Raw genomic sequence first — 18,977 nt, 5'->3', positions numbered from 1 at the left:
GAGCGGGGACCACGTGACAGCCCGTGCTCCACCAGCACACCCGAGTGCCGCGGAGCAGACACGGCAGGGGTGGCTTCTGGACGCCGCCAGGAGCTCAGAGACCGGGACGAGGACACGGCGATGCAAGGGGGCCACCGTGGGGAAGGGTGTCCCCTCGGCCCAGCACGGGCCGGCAGCCTTCCGGGGGCGGCGCGCCGTGGCTGGCGGAACGGTCCGCCCTAACTGGACACACAGTGTGTTCGGCGCACTCGTTGGGACGGACCGGGAAGGCCTGCCGCAGAGCGCGGGGAACGCTGTTCACACCTTCGTCGGGAGTCGGGGGAGCCACCGCTTGGGACGCGAGGAAGAGCACCCACAGCCAGGGGTTTACTGCGAGCACACGTGAGCCACGCATCCCAACAAGAACCCGGAGCGGCCGTCCTGGGAACGAGAGCCGGCCTCGAGACAAGCTCAGCGGACACCACAGACACGCTGGTGCCACGACCAGGCTGCGAAACACCAGTCAGGCCAGAATACCGACCGCCGCCACCGAGACGCAGCCGGCCGGCCGTCACCGCGGGGAGGACAAACGAGCACCGAACAGGGGACACCCAGACGGAATTAGGCGAAGGAGCGCAGCAGTGACAGAGTCCGGCAGCGGAAACGGCGGCTGGTCACGTGGGCAGTGGGCCGCGTGCCGAGGGACGCTCCGCCGGCCCACCCACCCTGCAGCAAGCCTCCCGGCCCAGCAGCCTCCAGACGCTCCGGGACGAGCCCCCACCTGCCAGACCCGCCCAGAGACGTACCTCTGGACGCCCTCCACGAGGGCCACCTCGTCGGGAGAAGACGAGATGTACACACAGGACTTCCCCCCGTCTGGCGACTTCCGAGGCCCGTCCACGTCGTCGTCATCCTTCACCTGGATGGTGTGGCACAGGCACAGGGCCCGGAAGAACAGCTCCTCTCGCTCCTGTGAAAGCACAGCACAGCCCCACAGATCGACACCCCGTCGGCTTCGCGGGCACAGACACTGCGCTGAAGACGGGACAACGGGCGACACGTGCCACGGCTGGGGGGCAGGAGCGAGTCTCCCCTCTGGGGCCTACGGGAGGAGGGGAAGTGTGGCTTCTCGCCGTCCCCCCGCACGTCGGAGTGAGGGAGGTGAGCGCACCGGCTCAAGGTCAGGGAAGGTGAGGGCACCGGGTCAAGGTCAGGGGAGGTGAACTCAGCATCCGGGAGCCAGGATGCCCTGGGGACCCTCGACCGCCTTCCCAGGGGCCCTGCAGTGTGGCTGAGACCCAGGTGGGCACAGACCATGGGGCTCCCTCTGAGACACTCTGCCGTGGAGAGCGGCTTCCGTGTGGAACTGGGAGGCAGGCTGGGGGTACCCTCGGTCGCCAGGGCTGCCACTGTACTGCCCGCTAAGGCGAGCTGTCCTGTTTCCAGGGGACCCTGACAGGGCTCTGCGGCCACAAAGATTCCGGGATGGTCTCCTCACTGACCCTGTGGACACGGGGAGGGGTCACAGAACCTCCCCGAGACGCGGACGTCTGGAACCACAGCACTTGGCTGTGTGCCATGCACGGGCACGTGTCCCCGCGTGTGTGCGTGTGTGCGCGTGCGGCATGTGTACCCACGTGCAGGATGAGTGCGCGTCACTATGAATCCGTGAGTGGGGCACGACTGTGTGCGTGTGTACACGTGCTCCGTGTGTACGTGCTCGAGCCTCTGTGCACACGCGTGAGCAGACATGTGGTGTGCACACTTGGCTCTCGGCCCACCACGTGCCCTGCCTTCCCTCTCCCAGTGGCTTCTCGCACAGCCGTGACTGTGACCGTGACTGTGGACTCGTGGCAGGACAGGGTGACGTCCCACACTCCCAGTGGAAGTCGCGAGGGACCCAGGGACATGGGGCGGCGCCGGTCGGCCTTGTGCTCGGGAACCGGGGCGGTGCAGCAGGGACACCCAGGAACACAGGTGCAGGGGGCGTGGCCACCCACCCTGGCGCCGGCGCCCGGCGAGGAGTCGATCATGTCGATGCCGGCGGCCCCGGGGAGCACCTGCCCATTGCAGACGGCGTGTGGCACGTACACGTGGCCCTCGATGCAGCACTCCTTGAACTCCATGTTGTTCTCCGTGAGCGTGCCGGTTTTGTCCGTGAAGATATACTCGACCTGCGGACACACAGCGCCGCGGCGTGAGCTGCCCGGGCTGCGACCTCCTCGGGGAGGAAGGGGCCACCGCGGACTTGGGCACCGGCACGGCCTGGCTTCCTGACGTCACGTTCCTTGCAGGAAGGGGCCTCTCCTGACGGCCGCCCACACCGCCGGGGGACCGTGCGTGGCCGGCTCGCCAGCCTCCTCCAGCCTCTACCAGGCGCAGCAGCCCCGACCCAGCTGCGCAGGACGGGCACGCGAGGCCTTCCCGTTCCCCAGAAGACGGGGTCTCCCTGTTCCCCCTCGGAGAGACAGACTTGGGACGGGGGTCGTAAAGCTTCTCCAGCGAAAAAATCAAGGATGCAGGGAAGACGGGCCCACACTTACTCAGCAGGGTCTGGGAGGTCACAGCCCACGCACCACCGAGAACACAGAAGCCGAACCCGGCAAAAGGGCGGAACAGATTTCCGACGGAAAACCGTACCTGGCGTTAACCCTCCACTCAGACCCATTCCGATTACGTGCTCATCAGGAATAACAGGATTCCAGATGACGGCACGGGATGTCCCCGCCGGCTGAGACCTGCCTGCTGCCCCGAACACGCGGGAGGCAGCGTGGGAGAGGCTTAAAGTGCAGGAAGGCGGCACGGAGAAGACACAGTAACACGTGGCCAAGCGCTTCACCGTCTGCTTGCTCACGTGGTCTCTGCAAACCGTTCTCTTCGGTCTTGCCCCCTCCGCCAAAAATGCCTTTTCCCTTTGCGCCCGGTTCCGCAAGCCAGCTGTGAGGGCACGGCCGGCACCTGCCGCCCCTCCCTGTGCTCCGGACAGCGAGGAGCAGGAAGGCGGCCCGCGTGCGACAGTCCCCAGCGGGGTGGCAGTGCGGCCTAAGTCACCGGCCCCTTCCCCAGAGCGACGACGACAATGAGCGTCTCGGGAAGCCGTCTTCTACTTTAAAAAAAAAAAAGACTTTACTTTCTTCGAGGGAGAGAGAGCGAGAGCACAGCGAGGGGCAGATCCAGAAGCAGCTGCCCGCTTTGCAGGGAGCCCGACGTGGGGCGCGATCCCGGGACCCTGGGATCCGGACCTGAGCCGAAGGCAGAGGCTTCACTGACTGAACCCCCCGGGCAGCCTGGAGGCCCCGTCCTCTGAAACCCTGTCCACAACCCTCCCACGGTAATTGTCAATAGATGCCTGTGCCGAGCACCGCTCCACGCTTCTCCTTACAGAAGGGGCTTTCCTCCGGGAACGCCGTGGGAACACGCGGCAGGGACCGTGCACAGACACGACGTGACACGTGCAGACCTAAAGCTGTTCTGCTGCCAGGTGGCCGCGTCGGGGCTTCCGTGCACCTGTCTGGGACCAGACCCACCCGCGGCCACGGCAGAACAGTCGCCTGGAAACCCGGGCTCATCCGTAAGGATGTTACCTCTCGGGAACAAGTACCCGGGACCCAGCGGGTGAAGGCAGTGGGTCCCCAGCTGAGTCTGCGTCCATTCCCAGAAGGCCTCAGGGGCCTCGTGGGGGCAGAGCTTGGAGGCCACAGCCTGACCCGGCCCTGTTGGCGGGCGCCTGGGTGGTGCCGTTGGTTAAGCATCTGATTCTCGGTATCACCTCAGATCATGACCTCAAGGTCGTGAGGTCGGGCCCCATGTCGGGCACCATGCTCAGCGAGGCGTCTGCGGGAGATTCTCTCCCTCTTGTCCCTCTACGCGCCGTGTGCGCATGCTCTCAAATAAAATCTTTAAAATGGCCTGTTTGCAAAACTACTCCCCCAAATTTCTTACTTTGTTTTTTCATTTTTAAAAATGAGTGAGCTACCGTTTACCAAATGATTTTTCCTGCAACATAAAGGCAAAGAAGGGTTGGGCCAGGGGATGGGCCTTTCCAGAGCTGTGTCCCGAGGAAGAAGGAGCTGTGGTCCGGGTCTCATGGACAGGCGTGCACGGCTCTGCCCCTCACCCAGGCAGCCCTGGGCGGCCCTCCCACCCCCGTGGTGGCTGCGGCACACACCGCGGCAGACACCGTGGCCCCGACGTCAAATTCTGCACGGTGCTCTGTATCGTTCCAATTTTAGTATATGTGCTGCCGAAGCGAGCACTCTGCACGGTGCTCTGGAGGGACGGGTGTACGGAGCCGCGGCCCCCGCACAGATCAAGACGTTCCAGTGCCAAGAGCTCGGCCACCACCATTAGCAAACAGCAGGGCTGTGGGGCAGGAGTCTGAAGCCTGCGCCACACCAAGCCGTGAGGTCTCCCTGGACTCATCTTAAAATCGAGCTCACTGTGGGCTCAGGGAAGGAAAGCAGGTGGAATAGCGGAGCGCAGCGCCGGCAGGGTCAGGACGCCCCGAACGTCCAGCATTAGCACCCAGAAGAAGCACCGCTCACCCAGGCCACGGGCAACCGGCGAACGCAGCTAGCTGTGCATAAATCGTACGCAGCGAACCCCGTCAACTGTCACGTAAAGTGTGAAAGGCCAACGTCACGCCGTGTTCTGGGAGTCGAGGGATGCGTCTCTGGGAATGGCTTACAGGGGAAGCCTTTCCCCCGACCACCTGAGACTGTGCCGAGGTCTCACAGGGTCCGGGTGCTTGGGACGGAACGCAGAGGGACGTGCTCGCCCGCCACCCCGGGGGGTGGGGGGCGTGCCGTGGGTACTGACCTGTCCTAATTCTTCATTTAAATCCGACGTGTTGACCAGAGGCCCTTCCCCCGTGTCCTCGTCAAACATCTCCTCGTCCCAGGTGATGAAGTAGGAGCCCAGGAACTTCTGCATCTCCACCGTGACGTACATGGACACGGGGATGATGTAGTTGAAGAGGACCATGAAGGCCAGGAAGTCGGTGAGCGCCCTGAGGAGCTGAGAGCCCCGCGTGAGCCCCGCGCCCACCTGGCCGGCGGCCCCGAGTCCCGCCCGGGCTGCACCGGCCGTTCATGAACGCAGCCACGCTCTGAGGACGGGATCCTGCGCTGGGGGCTCACGCCGTGGCAGCCGACCCCCGTCCGGACCCTCCCCTCAAACACCCAAGTGAGACAGGGGCCCTGGGCCAGCGGCAGGGAGGCGACGGGTCTCCACGACGGAGACGCCCGTCAAGACGAGGCGCTCGCCTGCCGCGTTCTCGCGACAGCAGCCCACGGGGCGTCTGGTCACGGCCAAGGGGGCGCGCTCCGTACCAGGTTCCTCTGTCTTTCCGACTCGGTTTTCTGGTTATACCACGGCTCGTCTCGGAACGGCTCGCTCTGCCACACGTACTTGAGGACGGTGTTGATCAGCGCTTTGCTGATCAGAATGCAGAGGTAGACGATGAGGAACACGTTCATGGATCTGCAACACAAGACAGCAGCGACACCCAGTGACTGCGGGCTGAGGAGCCTTTCTCACGCGTCAGGACGGGGGGGCCGCGGAGACCGGAGCACCGTGATGGAGAGCCCCCACCCGCCGGCACGGTAAGCGTGAGAACAGAAGCCCCCAGTCGTCGGAGCCCCTCCTGTGACCACAGGCGTGTGACTCCAGGGGCCACAGGAAAGTTCTGAAAACAGGAGAGAGCGGTGCTCGCGGCCACGCGGTGGACTGCGCGGTCTGGGGGTCTAAGATCAGGACATCCGGAAGTCCAGTCCTCTGCCACAAACTGTCGACCAGGGAGTGATACACTGAGAGATCACCACCGGGGAAGGGGCAGGGAGATGCCCTGAACAGGAGAAACACAGAACCCCTGCCCAGTGTCTCAGTGAAGGCTTGTCTCCCGGCATCCGTTCCTGGAAGCTGCTCATCGGAGCAGACATTGGAGACAAAGCGTTCTTGCTTACGGAGAGCCAAATCTCCGTTTTCACGTTGGGACAGCCGCCCATGGACAGAGAGACCCAGGGCCCCGTTGAGACCACCTTGCCGAGGGCAGGCAGAGGCCCCCTCACCGTCTCGCAGAGATCCAGGCCCCACACAGCTCCGTATTAAATAGTCATAACCACTTCGAGGCAGGGACTCACGTGAACAAAAGGCAAAGAAGACAAAATTCTGGGCCGTGTTGTCTCACGACTGTAACTTCATACCTGACTTATCGTCAGGATTTCACCATTAAAGGAAGAGAGCACTGTTTGCTCTGCTCACACTTTCCTTGGGAAAAGCTGAAACTGACCCAATTCTGACATTTTCGTGCACCGGCGAGAGGAGTGGCCAGGACTTCGGCGTCCACACGGGGGGCCTGCAGATGTGGACTCAAGGTGTGGGGTCACTTGTGCCCCCGCAGATCAAGACCGTCTACCTAAACACCCTGCGGCACCAGCGCCCTAGAGACCAGGACGGAATTCCTAACGAGGCCAAAGGGAAAAGCTGTCGTGTCTCGGGGGCGCATGGCGGTTTTGGGTCGTGGGCCCTGCACCCCAGACTCACTTCTCTACAGCAGATCGTTTCTGGGATTTCGACTGGTAGTTCAGGGCCATCTTGGTTTCCATGCCCGTGTAAATGGCAACACCTGTAAGGCAGGAGAGTCCACGTCAGAGCCGTCGTGACGGCGGCAGCAGAACTGACCGCACTCGCCTCCCCACGCGCCTCTCAGGACGCGCTGCCGGGGACCCTCCGACTCAAGAAGCACTTTCCGTTCCCGCAGAGATCCATCTCTGCTTTCTCCCGGAGGTCAGACGGACCATGCTGGGTTTTCGGAAACTGGGCACACGAGCCCATGTTTAAGTTGCCTCCCTTACAAAACCAGAACAGCGCTCAGGGCGGGGGAGGCCGCCGGAGAAGCGCAGCCGTTCGCAGAGACGTGCAGAACCGCGGCATGTGCGTTCTCCTACCGACCGGAACTTAAGCTTCCGACCCAGAAACCACAGATGCTCAACGCACAAGCGACCGTCAGACAGCACGGCCTCGCGGGCGGGGGCGACGCGCCAGGACGGGGTCCTCGGGCTGCCACGGAGCCCGCACACTCACCGAAGACCTTCTCTGTGTTCTTCAGCGTGGCTCCCCTGAGAAGCAGGTTCTCCGAGCCCAGGGGCCTGCAAAGACAGGAGGACCAGAGTGGGGCAGGGGCGGACGGAAGAAGGTGCTCCGGGTGGGAACCGAGGCCGGGCCCTGACAGACTCGGTTTCAAGAGGAAATCGTGTAAGCGTGGAGTAGCTTACACTCGGATCGCGGAAGCTGCCCGACTCCGTGGGAGAGCGTGGCCTCCGCCCTGGGAAGGAAGACCCGCTCTGCAGAAGGACCTGGCGGGCGGCCCTTCACGGGGCCCGCTCCCTGGAGGGGCCACGTCAGCCCGCGCAGACGGACAGACGGCCCGTCTCCGAGAAGACTCGAGAGGCTTCCGCTGTTTCTACCACATCCTTGGGGAGCCTCCACGAGTCGGCGGGGTCCGGTCCACTTTCAAACTGGGGAACACTGTGTGCGTCCCCCCAGCTGTCCAACCACGAGGACCCTCTGCGTGCAGGCGGCCCCGCAATCTGGACGCTCCCCTGCCCCTGCTACCTCAGCAGGAAGCCATCAAGGAAGTTAAGATCAGTCACGAAGAACACGCCGGCCCCAAGCGCATGGGACTCGGCCGTGAGCAACAGACCCCGTCTCTGCCTCCGGGGGTTCGTGTTCCCTGGGCTCCCCCCGGCTTCCTCACTGCTCATTTCCCACGAGTGGACAAGAGCGGGAAGCCGAAAACAGCTCCGCGGACGCTGGTGGCGCAGCGTTGCACGGACCGCGTCTGCAGAGCGCAGGGACGTGTGCTCGCGACTCTCCCGTGCCACAGTGCGTGGGGCCTATGAACGCCACAGACGCGGGCACGCCGGCGAGTTAGACGATGCGGCTTGGGGCCACCTCCCCCTGAGGACGAGGGCAGGAGACTGTTCCCTGGGGGACACCTGACCGGACGCATCCGCCCAGGGCGGCTCCACAGTCCCGGCCCTCGTGCTAGACCTGGCCGCCACAGACGCTCCCGGGGCGGCACACGCCCTGCCGGGCCCCCCTTGAGGACCGTCAGCCTCCGCGAGCGGTATGCTCACGATGCCTCGGGACCGTCTCACGGAAACAAATGGCCTTTTTAGAAAGCACGTCTGGGAAGTGAGACGCAATTTACTTTAAGAAGTCCCCTGCCTCTAGTTTGGACAGGACTGCGAGGGCATGAGGACCTGGGAGACATAATACCCCCTCACACCACGAGTTCACGAGCACCTGTAACGCCCAAAAGGTGAAAGTTGGCCCAACAGTGTACGTCCTTAAAGAGCAAAACAGGAATTAGCTCCAGCTTGCGAGGTGCATTAGCCACGGGCTTCCCGTGCTCAGCATGAAACATCGTCTGAACGTGAGGCAGCGGGAGTCGGGAGTTTACTCCTGATCCGTCCCGGCGACAAGGTGAATAAACCCCAAGCTTTCGAATCCTTTCTAATCCCAATAAATCCCGATCCTTCCAACAGTGCTTCTCACAGGACACAGAAATGCGGGTTGTTTCTGCACAGACGCTAGGAGCGTCCTATAGACTAGCGTCTGTTTTGGCACGACCACAGCCCCTCGGAGGCACCGCGAACATGCGGACGGACGATGGCTGTGACTCAGGACGCGCACAAACAATTTCTGTGACACGGTTTCAAGAGGGACCCCGGGATCTCACACTGGTTACCATCGATTTCCCACTGCGATGATTTCTACTTCTGGGCAACTTTTCTCGACACACAAGGTCACACCAGGATGCTGACCATTTGGAGGCCGCGTAAGTGGACAGAAAAATGTCTCTCCGACACAGGAGAGGCAGGGGTTACAGAAAAGGTCGGCTCTGGATCCTACTCCAAACCAACTTCCTACACCGTCCACCTCCGTTACCTCGACAGTCAGGACCCACTAGACCCGGACACGATGCACAGACGACACCCCACAGGACGGCCAGCGCCGATGGGAGTGGGCCACACGTGTCCGGCCGCCGGCAGGTCCCGGGCGCTGCGTACCTGGTGGGTGCGGGTCCTCGTCCACAACCCGTGGGCGTGACCGATCCCAGACCGCCCCGATGAAGCAGGTGACCACACGCACCTCCCACCCACACGGCCCGCAGAGGAGACCTGCCCCCTTAAGTCCAGACACAATCTGGGGTCAAAACAGCGTCCCTCAAGGACCTCGAGGAGACGCGGCCTCGGGGCAGCAACGGCCCAGCTTTATGGTTGAAGACACTGGTCTGTGGAGACGCGCGGGCCCCTCGCACGTAGGGCCTCGCGCCGGACGCGCGCCGAACACCGTGAGACCCGTCCCAGGAGCTCCGTCAGCCGCTGGCGCGGAGGCAACACTCGACCGGAGCAGAGAAGACCGCGGGACCCGGGTCTTTGGAAAGGCAGAATTCGGCTTCCAAACGCAACAGAGCGTCGAGAGCGAAGCGTCGGACGGCGAGGACAAGAGTTCCCGGTAACCTGACGGCGCAGCCCTCACCTCACCACGGGGTCGCTCCGGTCGCTGTAGACGTTGATGCGGCCGACGAACCTGATGACACAGAAGTCAGGTCAGGGCCGCGGCTGCGGGGGAGGGGCCGGACGCCTGCTGTCCACCCCGTCTGCTGCCGCCGGGACCGAAGCTCCACTGAGGGCCGCGTGCCTGGCCAAAAGCTTGCCGGCTTCCTCCCCCTTCCTTCGTTTATTTTTTGTCCTTATTCACCCATGACTCCAACGATTTTCCTTAAACTTGGTTCCTCGAGTTACAGAAAGTTACTCTTCTTCCATCAACTTACTTCTGTTAGGCCAGCCCAAACGTTCGCAGAAGTAGCTACAGGCTTTAATGCTGCTGGACTATGGAACAGTGAACTATCTTATTCCTGGCTGGGTCTTCACCTCTCAGCAGCGACATGCATGCTCTTTCCTGACAAGCGCGGCGCCGGACAGCAGGGCTGCACGCGGTGGACAGCAGGGCCGGCCCCCGGGGGCGGGGAGCGTAACCACAGGGAGCGCGGACCAGACTTACTTGTACAGGTCGGGCTGGGGCTGCTCACACTCGATCGTGGCGTGCAAGCCGTCGATGTCTTCCTCAGTATGAAAGCCCTTCGTGTCCTGCACAGCGTAGTGAGTCTGCAGAGCGACAACAGATCTCCTTCACAACCGAGCGAGGGACGCGCACCTGGCCGCCAGATCTCCAACGCAGGCCACGCCATGTGTCCCCTGCTGCACCCAGCACTAAGCCCGAGAACGCAGTCACGGTGCCGTGTCAGGGAGAACGCAGCCGTGAACACGTAAGTCGTGTGCTGTGCGCACACCAGAGTCTGCACGCGTCAGCAAGTGAACAAAGCTCAAGGTGCCACTGGCAATCATCCAGGAGAAAATACTTTCGCGCTTGCCCAGGGCCCTGAAGGCCTGGCTCCCTGTGTCCAAGGCGGTGGGTCTGGGGGCCAAGGACGGAGGTTCTAACGTGACCCGGGCAGTGAATACACCGGCCCAGACGGGACCACTAACGCAAGCAGGTGGGCTCAAAGCCCGGGCACGAGGGCACATGGGCACAGCGTGGCTCTGAACGTGCAATCACGTGCTGGGCGGGACAGGGCGCCATGGATGGACATGGGAGGTAAATGACAGTGGCTGTGACACCTCGAACATCTGGGGGCCCCCTGCACCCCGGGGACGTAAGGGGATCTTCTAGGCATGTCTCCCAAGAGCCCCTGGAAGAAGGGTCTGTCCCAGCTCAGGACGTGAAAACTGCGAAGGTTAAAAATGCCTGCCCAAGGTCACACGGGCCACAACCGTGACCGGAGCAGGAGCCCCAGGGTCTGTGAAGGAAAGGTCAGTAACCCCAGCACCCAGGTCAATTCAGATGAGCAGACGGGACATCAGCCACAAGTAGGACGCTGAGCCCAGTCATGTAGCAGGGGCCGCGGGTGCCCACCAGCTCTGGATGAGGCAACGGCCACCACATCCGGAGAGCCGTGGCTCACCAGACCTGCCACAGCTGCCCACGAGCCACGCTGGGGCATCCCTCCCGCAGGACGGGCATGAGCAGCCGCTGGGTGCCCACAGCCAGGGGCCGTGTGGCTTGCTGGGTGTCAGGGACAGGGGATCGTGACCGCCACGCTCAGACACGTGACCCCACAGTCACCCGACTCTCCCAGGCGCTTCTGCCCGCCCAGGTCTGCGTGGTTTACAATCAGTCGTGCCAGAACGGTCGCCCTCTCGGGATCACACACGGGAAAGTTTTCCCGAAGTCCCACAGGGCTGATACGATGCTCTGAAGTATTCATAAAGTGTCTCTTTCCCACCACAGAAATCCCACCATGAATCACCAATGCCTCAGACACGGTGGGTCCACGGAGCCACGCTCACGTTCCTAAACTCCTTGGAAGCTCCCATTTTTCTAAAAATAATGAAATCCTTGAAATTGTGATTGTTCTCTTCTTTGGACTGCTAATTACAGTTTCGTAGTACCACCTGGCAGTACAGACTTCCACCCTGAGTCTAAGAAACCAATCCCAAGTTCAGAAAATCCTTAAGATACTTGAACAAAAGGACACGTTGGAGTGTCAGTCCTCAAAATCTCCACTCTTGTGCGCCTTTTCACTTAACTCCAGGCTAGCGAACACACTAATCTTAAGCATTAAAACGAAGTTTTCCAAATTCCCACCATCTACTCCTTGTACCTGGCCCTCCGCTCAGTGACACAGCTAAGAGCATCCAGTCCCCTCAGTTAACTCGAGTGGCTGGCGGTCGTGGGTGCTGACGGGGCACAGGGAACAGCGGGATATGGGGAGAAGCAGAGCGAGGAGTCGTGCGGCCAGCTCGGCTGCCCGGGTTTCTCCGCGACCCCTGGGAACACTGGGCTGGCCACCACGGGGACACGGGGCCAGCCACACAGCGCAGCTGACACGACGCCCCGCGGGGCCCCGGGAAAGGCAGCTACCTTGTGGCTGGACTCTCCGTCTAAGCTGGCGGTGGTCACGTGGCAGGTCCCGTCGCCGCGGCTGCTGGACAGGAAGATCAAGTCACAGGGGAAGGTCTCGTCCTCCTTGACCATGACGATGTCCCCAACCTGCGGGACAGACAGACGGCCTTGGGTGGCGGCCCCGGGGGGCAGGGGCCTCTTTATCTGCAGGGAGATGAGTGGGTGTGAAGGGGAAGGGCTGCTCGCCGGGGCTTCTGCCCAAACCGCGGGAAGACCAGGTGTGGGTGTCCACAGACCAACTCTAGGCCCACGAAGCCTCACTCGTACTCAAACCACAAAGTCCCGTAACCCGATTAGCCCTCACGCCTGAGCCGGACGCGTTCGGGTGTGTGTTCACGAGTCTGGGAACGCCCCCCGCAGGAAGGTGTCGATCTCGAGACTTCCTTCGACTGGCGGGTGTGCGCAGGTGTGCGGGCCAGGGGCGGGATGCAGAGGAGTCGGCTGAGTGAGGACCCAACCCCAGATGCGGCCCGCACGGTTCCGTCCGTGCCACGACGGCCTGGAGGTAACGGAACCTGAGGCGGACCGCTGGGCACTCTCTCCTCGAGGGGCCTCGCCCTGTCTCACACCGGCCGGCCACGGAGCAGACGTGTCCCACGGCAGAGCATTAAAAGTACAGTTTTCTGCCGGCGGAGGTCCGGGTCAGCTCACCGGAAGCACGGAGGCTCCGCAAAGGACACGCGGTCACTGAGGGGAAGGGCATGACGGGCCCGTGAGCGTGTGTCCCGGTGCACCAGCACCAGCCCCGGACCCGGCTCGGCCGGGAAGTCACCACCCGTCAGGCAGAGGGAGGGGAGCTCAGCAGAAGCCCAAACACCCGACAGGGATGTTTACAGAACCAAGAAGATGCAGGGGGCGGCGGGTGAGCTCACGCCCCAGGCAGGGCGCAGAGAGGACTTTAACAAAAGAAATAACTTTAAAAAATGTTGCTTAAAATCTTACAAAATGTACAGGGCGGCGTGTATAACACATGTCAGACTCGGTTCGCTGAGACGGCCGGTCTGCCGGCGACCCAGGAGCAGGCCTTCCGGTGGGTCTTGGGTTGGGTGGAAGGGGGGAGGGGTGGGGAGAGAGGAGGAGCACAGGGTCAGGGGAGGGGGGATGAGACTGGGGAGGGGGAGGGGCTAGGAAGGGGGATGGGAGGAGCAGGAGGGCGTGGGGGAGGGGAGGGCAGTGGGAAGGGATGGGATGAGGGATGGGCACGGGGGGGGGGATGGGCATGGGATGGGGGATGGGCACAGGGTGGGGGATGGGGGCTTCAGAGATGAGACGCAGAGGGGCGCAAGAAGGCGGCTGGAGGGCCCAGCCGGCTCCGTCCGGGCTCACACTAACTCCTCAGGGACAAGCCTTAGGGACCCCACGCTGGCCCGTGCCACGGGGTGCCCCGCCCACTCGTGCGGGTGTGAAAACCATCCCCGTGAGTGACGCGGACAACGCCCTCGCAGACTCTGCCGGTCCGTCCGGCACAGCTCCCCCAAACCGGGAACACACAGCCTTCGGGGGGTTTCGGTTCCGCATCTCAGCTCCCGGCTCGCGGAACTTGCCATGCTCTAGAACAAGGTTTCTAACAGCGTCCTGGAGCCTCCTCTGTCGGGGGTGGGAGCCGTTTGCGCCCTGTGGGTCTGCGACACCGACTACTCCAAGAGCGCTGGGTGCTGCTCCAGTAAAAACGGAAGTTCCGCAAACAGGCAGGTGCGGGGCTTGGGGGGGAGGGTGTGGGGAGGGTGTGGGGCGTGGGCGGCCTGTGCTGGAGAGAAGCAATGCCCGGCACAGGTCTGGCGTCAGCAAAGCCCTCTGGGTGCCCACTGTTCCCGGGCTGGGTCAAGGACGCGCCCGCGGCTTACCCTCAGCTTCCGGCTCTGCTTCCGCACCAGCTTGCCATGCTGGATGAAATGCACCGGGCACTGGTTCATGGCGTTGTCTGCCTTATGGCGAAGCCAGTCCTCATAGCCCTGGGGGGAGAGGAGACGCCCACTGGGGGGAGCCGAAGGCCATGGGGGTCCCTGGCCCTGGGCCCACCACCCTGGACGTGCCAGGTGGGCCATGACCATGGTGCCACACCTCCGGCCTCGGTCAGGGGATGCACAAAGCTGCAGGAAAGCCAGAAGGTGCCTTTCCCACACCCAACACCCACCAACCCACGAGTCCTATGTTTCCTCCTTAAATAGACCCCAATCTCCCCACTTCTTCAGGGCCCCAGCCACCGTAACGCCCTTCTAGCCTCTAGACGGTTGGCCCCCGTGTCTCGGGCCTGCAGTAATGGGGACACATGAGCCCCGAGGCCCCTGGGAGCCCCACCTTCCCCATTTGCTGTGGGACTTCTGAACGTTCACCTACAGGTCACAGGTCCACAGTCTGAGCCCGAGTCCGCGGCATGTGACCCCTCTAGTCGCTCCCCGTCAGCGGCCTGGCCGGAGCTCGCTCAGGCAGGAGGACCGGGGTGGGGGTCTCCCGTTCCCCTTCCTGCGGGCCCAGGCCTGCGTCGCACCTGTTCCCTGACCCAGTGAGTGTGTCGCAGGCCCCCCAGTGCACGTGGGCCAATGTGTGTGCGGGGGGCTCAGAGAGGAGAGTCTGAGCTGGCCCCCAACGGACGCTCGTGCTTGCCTGGAAGGGAGGGGGTGATACCAGGGGAAACAGCATGAGGGGGCGGCAGGGTCAGACATGGGGGACCCAGGGGCCAGGCTGGCCTGGAGGGTTAGAGACGGTGCAGGGCCTGCAAAAAGCCGGGCAAGAAAGGCAGGTGGGCAGCCTGGGAGGGCTCTGGGCCACTGCCTGCCTCACCGAAGTCAGGAGATGTGGACAGAGAGGGTCAGATGCTGGTCAGAGTCTGTTCAGCGTGCAGGTGGGACTAGCAGGTGCCAGGCTCCCCTGCGGGGGCTTCCGGAGCCGCAAAGAAGGGCGTTGGCGCCCCTGGATGTGTGGGCCACAGCCACCAGGGGACCAGGGCTGAGGGAGGGAGGACGGAGGGGCTCTGAGTCGGCCAGGGCCGGAGCTGTCCTGAGGTGGGGGCAGGCGAGGAGGAGAGATGCACGGAGCAGGTGAGGGCTGGAAGCCGCGTACCCCCGGGAGTGGGGCGAGGTGGATTAGGGGCGAGCAGAGACCCCACAGGCCCTTGGGGCACCTCCCCCCGCGTCTGTCACTCGGTCCCGCTGAGGCCCGCCCGTGGCGCTGTCCGCCAGCCGCTGGGGAGGAGGGGAGTCGTTCTTCCGAAACACACGGACAACCAACGGAAACACCCGACTCCACTGTGCCCGCCTCTCGGGGATCTTTACGGTGACCCACACTGACCCTCCATGCCGCTCCCGTCCCCTTCTCGCTCGTCCCCTGAAAAGGCTCCTTCCTGGTCACGGCTTCACACGTTCACGACACGTGCGTGTCACAGGCGACCACAGCTCTAAGAGTCTACAAACGCGTGAGGACGACACCGCGGGTATCCGCCGTCACTCTGCGTGCCGTGTCCACGCAGCGGGGCTCGCCCTCCAGTCACCGCACCGCCCCTGCCCCCCAGCAACAAACGTGCCGCCCGTGGCTACACGGCAGCACGACCTGCCCCGGAGAGGCCTGCGCAGAGAGTCCCAGGACACCTCGCCGGGCCACCGGCCTGTGCTGGGACGTGCACAACACGCACCAACCGCGTTCGCGGCCTCCATTCCCACGGTCGCCGCCGACGGTTTCCCAAGATGAGGGCCCCGCGCTCCCGCGCGCAGCAGTGCCGCTGCCGACCACAGGGTCCTCCCCGGCTGCCCTTTGGGCGTCTACATTTAAAAGCCAAGCTAATGGGTAAGAAGTCAAATCATTTTGTCCAAACCTGTCTTTCCAGATCCGTGGGGAGGGAGACAGAAAGCCCAAGCTGGGACAAAGACATCCCTAACGCTCCGGTAGGGCAGCCTCGCGCACACCCGTGGGGGCTGAAGCTGGCCGCGGCCGGCAGGGGCAGCCGGAGGTGCTCCCTGCACACACACCACGCAGTGGCCGGGGCCCCTCTCCGTTCTTCCTCGATCTAGAGAAAATCGCTCTGTGCTTCGACGGACCAACAGCATCCAGCGGCCATTCTCGCGTAAAATGTGTTTCGTTCCCTTTATTCTTACTCAAAGACTAACACTGGAAAAGCAGGGCTTTGTCAGCAAGAACCGGACCATCAACAAAGTCAGCAGAAGCTGTCGTTCTACGAATGATCCAAGGTCCCAAATCAAAGGTCGACCTATCAACCCGGAAACACAAACATCGTGATGCTCAAGTCGGTTGCACGTAAGGCACCGGTTTCCGGAACATGTGACGAGTTCTTGTAACTCATCAATAAGAAGACAAAGAACCCAATTTTAAGATGAACGGAGTATCTGGTGACACTTCTCTGAAGAAACACGCAAAGGCCAGTAAGCCCGGGAAAGATGCCAGCATCGTCCGTCACCCAGGAAATGCGAAACCCAAGCACCACGGCTCGGGCGGGCCGGCAGGTGCTGCTTGTGGGTGTGGGGCCTCCTTCCGAGGGAAGGGGAGTTTTGTGGAACCAGAAACGGGGGACAGGTACAGCACTGACAGCCAGAGGGCCAGCGGGGAGGGCTGAGGTGCATTCTCTTCACCGTCCGGGCAGACGAGCCCGAGGCGTGCGGCGGGTCAGCAGTCCACAGGCTCGCTTGGGGGCTGCAGCCCGGACGCCGCAAACAGCGGGTCCCACAGGTTCAGGCAGCCCAGAGTGAGGACAGGCTAAGAAACTCTCCTAAAAACAGATTCCATCTCCGGTCGGTTCTGAACTGAAAGCTTTGGTTTCCTCCGCAGACTCCCAGGACCCGCCCCAGCTGCTACGTCACCGAACGGCCTCTTTTCAGCTCAGCTGTCGGTCCGGGACCGTGACCCACATCAGAGTCCGGAGCTACGTTTCCTGTGACTCGCTGACACGACACAGATGCTCGGCTCGGCACGCAAGGTGACGTCCCATCACAGGAAGGCGCCGTCCCGCTTTCCCTGCAGACGTCTTACCTGCTTGATGGCCGTGACCGTGATGACAAAGAAGAGGGGGAGCCCGCTGGTCACGGGGCTCGTGGGCGTGTCGATGATCAGCTGCAACGAGAGCAGAGTTACAGACGCCAGTGGGGACGGGACGGGGACGGACCGGCCGGCCGACCCCCAGCGCCGACGGGGATGGGGACGGGGACGGGACGGGGACGGGGACGGACCGGCCGGCCGACCCCCAGCGCCACCGGGGACCAGGACGGACCAGTGGGCCCGCTCCCAGTGCGTCCCGGGGACTGGGAAGTCACCGACCCCCACGGAACGGAGGGTGGCCGCTGCAGACGGGGACCTGCTTACCGAACCAGGCGAACGGAGGCAAAGACGCAAGCCGACCGCGTGGTGTGTTTTAGTTTAATTTGCTGCTTTTGGCCCAAACCTCAAGTACTTGAGTAAGTTAATGTGGGGACAGGGTAAAAGTCCTCCTGCTCTGTTCGGCATGACTGAGGACGGTGAGGCGGCCAGTCCCAGAACCCGTCAGAACCCCGCTCCCTCGCTCAGACCTCACTGTGGCTCTTCCGGCTCGTCCCACGCACACGTGGGGGAGGGTTGCCCAACAATGCTGCGCCGGGCTGCCGAGTTTCCCCTAAAGAGGAGGGGGCTCCCGATTTCCCCCCGAGGACTGAGCGGCAGCCGGAACCAACCCCAGGGCAGACTGGGCACGTGTCTGTCTCAGCATCGACGCCCCTGAGCCCACACAGCTGTCCGCGGAGGATACGGACGAGGGGCTCCAGGGCCTGCTGTCCCTCGACAGCAAACCCCAGTTAACCTGCTCTCAGCTGAGCCCTGACCCTTGAGTGAGCGATAAAAAAGACAGCCGGCCTTACCTGTACCAGAAATATGATGAGAAAGTAGAAGTTGGCTATTCTTCTGAACTGTTCAAACAAGTTCTTGGGTATGAAGTTCCAAAACGTGTACTGTATCAGAGGAAAACAGAGACTCGTCACTGTGATGACATTTTCCTTCTTCACAGCGCTCGCGGCGGGGTCACAGCGGCGGGGTCACGGCGCCGGCTCCGAGCGCCGCTGCGCGTTTGCTTTCCCTACGGAACTGTCAAGTCAGCCCTGACCATGTCCTCTGTCTGCCGGCCAGAGAACGAGCTGCTGATGCAGGACCGCGCGCAGGGGAGCACAAGGCACTGAACCCCAGGGAATTCCACGTCCTGCCAAGCGGCCGACAACGGTCCACCTCCAGATACGTTTGACAAAACGTAAACCTCCGACTGTTATCACACACGTGCCCGGCGTTCCTCCCTGCCCGCCTCCTTCCCCTCTGTCGTGTGACAGCGTCAGGCCGGCCCCAGAAAGTGACAGCCCAAGTCAGCACCGCAAGGTGGTCATGCCCCAGCACGGAGAGGGCCCACGCACCCCTCCTGCACGTGCAGGGAGTGCAGGGCGGACAGGGAGGGGAGTCCTGGCGACACCTACTCTCCAGACTTCTCATCCTGGCCTCCGGAGGACAGTTTCCTTACCTGCTGCTCAGAGGACAACAATGTCCTGGAGGTCAGTACCTCCCAGTCAACACTGTGTTGGCGTCCCGCCTGACCCCTGGCGTCCAACCCCCTGGCACCCTTCCCCTCCGTGTCCTGCTGGACATAGGCCACGTGTCTGGCCAAGATTTCCTCAGTCAATGGCTTCTCTAATTCTTAACAGCATCTTTTGAAGAGCCGGAAATTTTAGTTGCGAATTTGACTGTTGGCTTCGGCCTGGCTCTGATCGCTCACTAGACCACCAGGTTCTGCCGGGAGTTTTCTTTGGGATTTTCCCGCAGACCTTCACGCCTCCTGCCTTGTTTCCTCCTGCGCGGTCCGCCGATCCCGCACCCCTTCCCGTCCTCGCCGCATCAGCCACAACACCCAGGAAGGCTGCCGAACGGCACACAGTGGAGCCCGTGTCACTCTCGGTCCTTGGGTGAAAGGGCCGACCCCATCGCCGCCGTCCGGTGTTACAGACACTCTC

General features: G+C 62.7%; 1 protein-coding gene and 1 long non-coding RNA gene across 8 annotated transcripts in view; both read right to left on the bottom strand.

The window, feature by feature from the left end:
• The window catches only part of ATP11A (ATPase phospholipid transporting 11A), a 103,575-nt gene that overhangs the window by 36,565 nt on the left and 48,033 nt on the right, over window positions 1-18,977 (bottom strand). For all 7 annotated transcript variants that reach the window (XM_044250136.1, XM_044250141.1, XM_044250134.1 and 4 more), the window contains exons 3-14: window positions 17,847-17,936; window positions 16,990-17,070; window positions 13,857-13,964; window positions 11,971-12,099; window positions 10,051-10,154; window positions 9,526-9,576; window positions 7,063-7,127; window positions 6,523-6,604; window positions 5,310-5,460; window positions 4,798-4,995; window positions 1,980-2,153; window positions 786-949 (exon numbers count right to left, since the gene is read on the bottom strand). In XM_044250136.1, the coding sequence (XP_044106071.1) occupies window positions 786-949; window positions 1,980-2,153; window positions 4,798-4,995; window positions 5,310-5,460; window positions 6,523-6,604; window positions 7,063-7,127; window positions 9,526-9,576; window positions 10,051-10,154; window positions 11,971-12,099; window positions 13,857-13,964; window positions 16,990-17,070; window positions 17,847-17,936 (1,397 nt within the window). The remainder of the gene's footprint in view (window positions 1-785; window positions 950-1,979; window positions 2,154-4,797; window positions 4,996-5,309; window positions 5,461-6,522; window positions 6,605-7,062; window positions 7,128-9,525; window positions 9,577-10,050; window positions 10,155-11,970; window positions 12,100-13,856; window positions 13,965-16,989; window positions 17,071-17,846; window positions 17,937-18,977) is intronic.
• Window positions 14,935-15,846, bottom strand: LOC122907254. Its single transcript, XR_006384708.1, has 3 exons — window positions 15,821-15,846; window positions 15,301-15,414; window positions 14,935-14,958 (listed from the first exon to the last, which is right to left on the bottom strand). It is a non-coding gene; the product is annotated as an uncharacterized LOC122907254 (long non-coding RNA).

This window comes from Neovison vison, chromosome 5 (genome assembly GCF_020171115.1).
Source record: "Neovison vison isolate M4711 chromosome 5, ASM_NN_V1, whole genome shotgun sequence".
NCBI lineage: Eukaryota > Metazoa > Chordata > Mammalia > Carnivora > Mustelidae > Neogale > Neogale vison.
The sequence above is the reverse complement of the archived record's forward strand: the minus strand, read 5'-3'. Positions and strand labels throughout refer to the sequence as shown.